Raw genomic sequence first — 7,664 nt, 5'->3', positions numbered from 1 at the left:
AGATTAGTACGGCCTGAGCCCTGCGTGCTCTGCGCGCTGCGGCTTCTTTGCGTCTGCGTATTTCGCTCACCTCCCTTTCTGCCTCCGCTGCCGCCATGGCGCCTGTGGTTAGTATGACTCCGCGTGAGGCCTCGGTTCTGGGGGAAGCACGTGGGCCTCACCGGCCCGGCCCCTACGTGGCTCTTGGCGGACGGCGCTCAGCATCGTCCTGCCGGGGCCTGGCTAGCAGGCCGACCGGAGTGAGCCAGGGTGGTCGCCGATCCCTGCACGTTGTGGGCGGAGGAGGCCGCGGCCCGAGGCGCGAGGGGGAGATCTGGGGCTTTCGGAAGCCGCCGCTCGGGCTTGGGCTCCTGCCTGTGGTCAGCAGGGAGCTGGGGGACTGAGATTGCAGCCTGGGCTGGTCAGCGATCCTTGGAGCCGGCGTAAGGCAGCCGAGGCCTGGGCCCGGTTACCTGGGCGGCGGGAGGGGAAGGAGGGGACCTGCCACTCTCGGGGACTGTGCGCAACCGGAAAACCTATTGCGGGACTCAGGGGATCAGTGGCAGGGTCCACGAAAGGAGGCCTCACTGGCCAGTTTTCACGAGGAGGCCTGGGCTAGAGGACCCTCTCGCGTCTCCGGAGGAAGTTAGATCTTAAGGGCGCAGCTCTGCAGACCCTTTCCGATGTCCGGAGAGGGCCCAGTTGGATTCTGTGTCGGCCAGGCTGAGCCTGGGCCGTGTGGCGCCCTCATGTCACTGGCTGTAGATGGTCTCCTTCCAGGTTACTTGGAGAAAGTTTCCCTACCCTTCTTTGTTGGGACACCTTTATTAACAGTTTGGGCGCATCTCCAGCTTTCTGCCTGGGTGGGCCTTTAATGCTTTTAGGCGTTTATATGTTTTTGATTTAAAACCATGGTGTGGGGGGTATGAAGCCCGTATCCTGCCGGCAGGTCTTCTGCTTGCTGATTGTGTGTTTCCGGGGCTTAAAGCAGCCCCTTTGATTGTTACTAGGAAGACATGTTAGGAAGGATAAGTGCCACTACAGGTAAGTATGTTGTCCAAGTGCTTTTTTTTTTTAATTGGAGTTGGAATTTGTAGAGGGAGAATATTTATAAGGATCTTTGTGAGAATGAAGGAGCTGGAACCTTGTAGCTAAACTGGTGGTTTGAAAGTGCTCATTCAGAGATTAAATCAGTTAGAAGACCAGAAATTGTCAACAGTCTTGTTGTAATTAGAACCTTTAGCTAGACCCTTGTTCCATTTGGGGTTAGATGTGCTGCTAGGATGTGTGGTTCTGGTCACTGTCCTGAGAAAGTAGATGAAGGTAAAAGGACGAAGGTAAAAAACAGATAAACTGGATTGGCCCCTGAGTCGGAAAAGTTAGGACACGTATTCAATTCAGACTAAAATTGTTTTAGGTATGCAAGGCATTTTCATGCCTGTGCCTTAATCCTGGAAAAAAACAAGTGAGTGTTTCTTTATTTTGGAAATTTTAGAGTGAATAAAAGGAAGCATTTCTTTTATTGTAGTTCTTAAACTAACAGACCTTCCATTATTCGCCTGGAAACTAGGGATGCTGGAAAGTGTAAATGGGAAAAGAGTGCTGTAATGAGTTTCCTCTTCTAGAGGGCATGACCCCAGAGCAGCATCTTGAGTATTATCCATCCTCCATCCTTGGCGCCCTTGCAGGGGAACAGAATCCCATGGTTTTTGCATTTGTGTGTACTTTTACAACTCTGGTCTTTCCACTTCTGTTAATTTTTTTGTTTTTGACTGGTTATGCCTTTATCTCTCATCATTTGTATCCTATTCTTAGAAAAAGCTTGTGGCGAAGGGGGGCAAAAAAAAGAAGCAAGTCCTAAAATTCACTCTGGACTGTACCCACCCTGTAGAAGATGGAATCATGGATGCCGCCAATTTTGTAAGTTACCCCCTGATGCCACTCTGGACAGTAGCGAACCCTTTCGGATATTGCTGAGAAGACATACTGGAGCCTGTTTGTTTGCAGGCTCAGGCTGCTCTGCAGTTCTTGCTGTTGGGTTTGACTCTGGATCTCTGTCTGGTTCTGGTTCTCAGCCTTGCTTTCTCAGGGGTGTGACAGTGAAGAGTAAAGGAGATGCACTGGAGCAAGTCACTGCCAGAGGGCCACCTTTTCTTCTTCAGTTTCCAAAAAGATCTTACTTAAAATTTATCTGGTGAACTTCCTTGGATCCAGCATCTCCTCTGCACTTAGGTGTGTTTAGGTGTAAGCTTGGCCCTGACGCTGACGTTTTGGGCCCAGGGGCTGCCTGTGCCCTGGGCCTGATGCTTGCTTCTGGGGCCTTGGACAGAGGACAGCATCTCCTTGAGCTTTCTGTTGTATTAAGTGTCAGAGCTTCAGTATTCATGCGAAAATATCCTGCTTTCTGATTTGTAATTGTAGCTTGGTTTTTTTCAGACCTTGCTCTGTACTGATTTTTTTGCCCTCATGTTGGCCCCATTCCCCAGTACTCCTCTATTACACCTAAATCTAGAAAAATGAACCTAGTTGCCACATTTTGGAATCTGCAACTTGGTTTTGGCATTTTATGCTTTTCTTCTCCATAGCCAAGCAAAGCTTGGGGGAGTTCAGACATACTGTTGTGTGGAGCCCTAAGTCGACATTTTCTCTTAAGTCTCCAGAGGTCAACTATTGCCAAGATTAATATCATTACAACAAGAATAATTTTCAAATTAAAAAATTAGCAGCTTGGCCTATGGCCACGACTTACAAAGTGTGGTGTCTGGGTAGCCTGTAGTTGATTGCCCTCTTGTAGATGCCTGCTGTGCGTGGCCCTGGCCTGGCCTGCAGGTCCCTCCATGGCTCCGTGTTCCTTCTGTCTTCTTGCTTTTCTCTTGTCCCTCCTAACTTGTAGCTTCTTCCACGTTGTGTCTGATGTCCCTGTTCTGCCATTATTCCCTCCACTGTCTCTCAATATGTGTATGTGACTGTCTTTGTTTTAGGTGCCTCCTTAGGATAGAAAACAGTTGTTTATGAGTCTAAGACACAAAAGTCGAGATTTCTGACCTCATCACACTTCCTGTTGACAGTTAACATATTGTATATTGGTGTCTTTTTTTTTTTTTTTTTGGCTGTGTTGTGCAGCATTTGGGATCTTAGTTCCCTGACCAGGGATTGAATCCATGTTCCCTACAATGGAAGCTCAGAGTCCTAGTACCAGCAGGAAAGTCTCCAGATTGGAGTTTTTAAATAGAGGACTGTAGGGATGGGAGCTGAAGGGCCTTCCTGTCTTTGCAATATCAAGAAAACCATAAAAGTCCTCCTTTTTGGTCCAAGAGGTGAATGACTAGCCCAGGCTTCCTCTGGGATTTTCCCAGAGTCCCATCTCTGGACTTCTGGGCCAGTGTCCCTCCTGCTGTTCAGTGCTGGTGCACGTGGCCCCTCAGCTCTGGTTGTTTTTGTTCTTCTGCGTGGTTGAAGATTTATTTTCTCTGATCACACTGAGGACAGTGCTTTACATGTCTTAGGTTCAGAGGCTGCTTGCCATTTTTTTTTGCCTGTATCTATAGATGTAAGCTTGGGCCTAGGTTTCCTGTCTACTGTTTACCCTTGACCCAAGAGTCAGAGACTGAACATATGACCAGCTATATGCTTAGAGATAGGAGTATAAAAAAATATTTTGGGACTTTTCCTGATGGTCCAGTGGTTAAGGCTCCATGCTTCTAATGCAGGAGTTGTGGGTTCGATCCCTGGTCAGAGAACTAAGATCCCACATGCCACGTGGCGTGGCCAAAAAATTAAACATAAGTAGTGTGTGAAAATGGTTCAGTCATGTCCAACTCTTTGTGACCCCATGGACTATATAGTCCGTGGAATTCTCTAGGTCAGAATACTGGAGTGGGTAGCCTTTCCCTTCTCCAAAAGATCTTCCCAACCCCGGGATTGAACCCAGATCTGCATTGCAGGTGGATTCTTTACCAGAAGAAGAGAAATTAAAGAAAATTAAAAAGTGTTTTGCTAGTGACATGGGTGAACTAGTCTCCTCACTAACCGGTCCATTTGACGATTTCTACAGGAGCAGTTTCTTCAGGAGAGGATCAAGGTGAATGGAAAAGCTGGCAACCTGGGTGGCGGTGTTGTAACCATCGAAAGAAGCAAGAGCAAGATTACTGTAACTTCTGAGGTGCCCTTTTCCAAAAGGTATGGGAAGGAGAGGCGTTACTTGTCTGTTTCCTCAGCTAAGGTTCCCACCCACCCTGGCCAGGAAGGTTGCTCCCTGCAGAGTCATTTGCTTTGTGGTTGCCTCTGTTAACTTGTGGAGCAGTGTCCAGTGAGAGGAGTGGTGAATGAATGAATGTTACTGTGGTAGTTAAAAGTATTCACCTCTTGGTAGTTCTCCGCAGTTTTGTTTTCTGCAGCCTAAAGCAGTGGTCCCCAACCTTTTTGGCACCAGGGACCAGTTTTCTGGAAGACAGTTTTTCCATGGTGGTGGGGGAATGGTTCTGGCAATAATACAAGCCATGGGGAACTTCGCTGTCTGGCCCACTGCTCACATCCTGCTCTGTGACCCACTTCCTATCAGGCTTTGGACCAGATGAGTCTCACGGCTTGGGGTTTGGGGACCTCTGGGCTAAAGGATTTCCAGCAGTAAATGATGCTCAGACTTGCTTAGACTGTATTCTTAGAAGTGAGCATATTACTTCCTTTGCCTCTAGATCACTTTGAAGAGCTTTCATTTTTATTTTTAAGTTTTTTTTTTTTCCTTTTGTTCAGTTGGTAAGTCGTATCCTACTCTTTTTCCACCCTGTGGACTGCAGTAACACTAGGCTTTTTTTCCTGTAAATGCCACCATAATTAGATGAGGGATCAGAAGTGTCAGTTTAGACTGAAGCTACCTCATTTAATTCCTGTAGGCCCATTTATTTATTTTTTTGTCCATACCACGTGATTGTCAGGATCTTAGTTCCCAGGAACCCTTACCCTTGGCAGTGAAAGTGCTATGTCCTAACCACTGGACCACCAGGGAATTCCCCGTTGCTTATGTTTTTAACTAAATCAGCAAATGGCTGGGTCTCTTCAGTATTCACCTGAAACTATCACAACATTGTTAATTGACTATCCCGATACAAAATGTTTTTGGTGTTAAAAAAAAATAAAATTAAAAAAAGAGTGATGACTTTAGAACTACTCCTTTTTTTTCTGGCTGTGTGACTTGTGGAATCTTAGTCCCCCGATCAGGAATTGAATCCAGGCCCCTAGCAGTGGAAGCATGGAGTTCTAACCACTGGCCTGCCAGAGAAGTCCCTGAATTACTCCCCTTCTGCCTGGCTGAGTTATTTTATGTGTGCAGAAGGCAGTTAGATGGCACGAGAGACAGGATAACCGAAGGGCCTCCAAGGTGTACTTAACACCTGCCCCACCAGCCCCTGCTGAGCTCGCAGGGAAGAGCCTGCTGTCCTGTGGTCTGTTTCCAAATCTAATCTAGTGTGAGAAAGTCTCCTAACCCGTGTCACTTCAGTTTTCACAGATTTTCTCTTGTTTGACAAGTAGGGAAGGAAAAGAACCTGATCTGTTAGAACTATGTTTTCTTGAAACATTCAAGGGGCTCCTAATTTAGAACGTTCTTTTGGCCACACCAAGCGGGATCTAGTTCTTGACCAGGGATCAAATGCGTGCCCCCCGAAGTGGAAGCTTGGAGTCTTAACCACTGGACCACCAGGGACCAGTGGAACATTTCTCGCTTATCTCTGAACTTCTGTGTTTTAACCTAGCTTCCCCCTGTATTCTATTATGAAAACACTCCAGCCACCCTAACTTTTGAATTAACCCACTTTACCTGGATATAATATAGTAGAAATAGTAAATGGAAATAAAAGAGAATACTTTGTAGGTGAAACGACCAAATTGTTTTATTTTTATGTAGGGAAAAGTGGGTAGAATTGACCTGAGATCTTCACATCTTTGTGAAGATTGCTTGGTTGGCGTAAGTAACACAGTGGAACAGTGTTCGTTTCCTGGAGGTCTCGGGTTTCTCGGTTTGTTAACACTTGGTCCCATCTAAAGTGTCAGAGTTTGCCAGTGCATCTCATTTAGTCCTTGTACCAGTCTGAAGAGATGGTGAGTATCTTGAGCCCTTTCTTATAGAGGATGACACTGATGTCTAGAAAGACTAACTTGCCCAGTGGTGGGTTTGCTGAACATTCTATTCCCTCTTTATGGTTCTGGGAAGATGCCAGAATAGATAAACCCCAGGGCCTCATAAGCAGATGGATGAGAGAGCAGGATTGTGGGCTTTGTGTTGGGCGAAAGAGCCATTGTTGCCTTTAGGTGAACGGTTTCCTGACAGCAGTGTTCGGGGGTGAGGCTTAGCTCGCGTAGGCTTAGGTGGCCACTGGGCGAGTGGACTAAGGAGGCCAGGTGATTAAGTGCACAGCTTGAGTTAGGGCAGTTGGCGGGGGCGTTGGGAGATGGACATCTCAAAGTGGGAGTGAGAATGTGACAGGGCCCTGAGCTGCAGTCCCAGGAACCAGCAACCTCAAAAGGAGGTTTTAGTCAATGAGGTGAAGTACTTGGAGCTTGTTAGGAACCCAGCAGTTTCTCAATAAAAGATATTAAGATTGTGTGCTTAACTTCCAAGTGACCACCTTGATCTCTTTCCCCAGTGGTCACTACAGACCATTTTCTAGGTGATGGCTCTTATTTCATGGACAGCGGTCACATCTTAATCTGTTCTCATTTTTATGGCCAGGTTAGTTAGAAGAAATGTGGCTGATGTTTATTCTCATTAGAACAGTGACTGGTTATATTTCCCAACTGCCATTTTTTGAACCATGGGAAAATACCTTGAATTGTAGTGACTTTGAATGCACAGGTTTCATAAAAGTTACAGAGTTTCAGAATATAAGAATGTCTTGTGTCTAGTGGAGTTCTCAAGTGTTTTCTCTCTGCAGGTATTTGAAATATCTTACCAAAAAATATTTGAAGAAGAATAATCTACGAGATTGGTTACGCGTAGTCGCTAACAGCAAAGAAAGTTACGAATTGCGTTACTTCCAGATTAATCAAGATGAAGAGGAGGAGGAAGATGAGGATTAAAACTCAAACGGGAATATTTGTATAAGTTCTTAAATAAAATTTATCAACCAAAATGATGGTTTTCCTTGTATCTCTGCAGTGTGGACTGAACAAAATTGGAAATCACTTCACTTGGGCTGCCTCTCACTTGTTATTGAACTTTTTTTCTGCTTAAAGATTTCAATTCTTGTGGTAGAAATAGCAAAACAGAGCTAAGGCTCCTGCGAGGGAACTGACTTGTGTGACACTGAGCAGGTGGAGGAGGGCGTGGGGGTTGGGGGTGAGTTGGTCAGTTCCATTTGGTACCTCTCAAAGGCTGAGGAATACAGACGTGGCAACTCCCGATTCACTGCAGGCAGAACCAGGGACTTGCTTCTGAGGTTCTCTTTTGGGAAAGTGGCAGTGTTGAAAAATGCAGGGTTCTGGGGCAGTTTTGTGATTCTGTCTTCATTTTGTGATCACAAATTACTCTTGATACACATGGTTACTATGTATGCTAATCCTTTTTCTTCCCATAGAAATAAAATGTGGTCCTTTAGTGTTGCCTTGTATTCTGCTCCCCCTCAGGAAAGGGTCTGGGGAGTGGCTCTTGTAAAAGTCCCAGGTGTTGGATTAAGGAAAGGTCTACACTA

The 7,664-nt window shown here is 46.0% G+C and overlaps 1 protein-coding gene across 2 annotated transcripts; it reads left to right on the top strand.

Moving 5' to 3' along the window:
- RPL22 (ribosomal protein L22) lies at positions 1–7,106 on the top strand. 2 transcript variants are annotated; one of them, XM_020904472.2, is made up of 5 exons: positions 1–107; positions 1,795–1,899; positions 4,034–4,158; positions 5,882–5,941; positions 6,909–7,023. In XM_020904472.2, exons 1-4 carry the CDS (start codon positions 96–98, stop codon positions 5,904–5,906), a joined length of 267 nt encoding a protein of 88 aa, XP_020760131.1. In that variant the 5' UTR covers positions 1–95; the 3' UTR covers positions 5,907–5,941; positions 6,909–7,023. The 2 variants fall into 2 exon arrangements, with proteins under 2 accessions (XP_020760131.1, XP_020760130.1); XM_020904471.2 differs by lacking the exon at positions 5,882–5,941 and having other exon boundaries at positions 6,909–7,106.
- Positions 7,107–7,664: the final 558 nt, after the last annotated feature.

Source organism: Odocoileus virginianus, chromosome 11 (assembly GCF_023699985.2).
Source record: "Odocoileus virginianus isolate 20LAN1187 ecotype Illinois chromosome 11, Ovbor_1.2, whole genome shotgun sequence".
In the NCBI taxonomy this organism is placed as follows: domain Eukaryota; kingdom Metazoa; phylum Chordata; class Mammalia; order Artiodactyla; family Cervidae; genus Odocoileus; species Odocoileus virginianus.
Note: the sequence above shows the minus strand (reverse complement) of the source record. Positions and strands in the feature narration are given on the sequence as shown.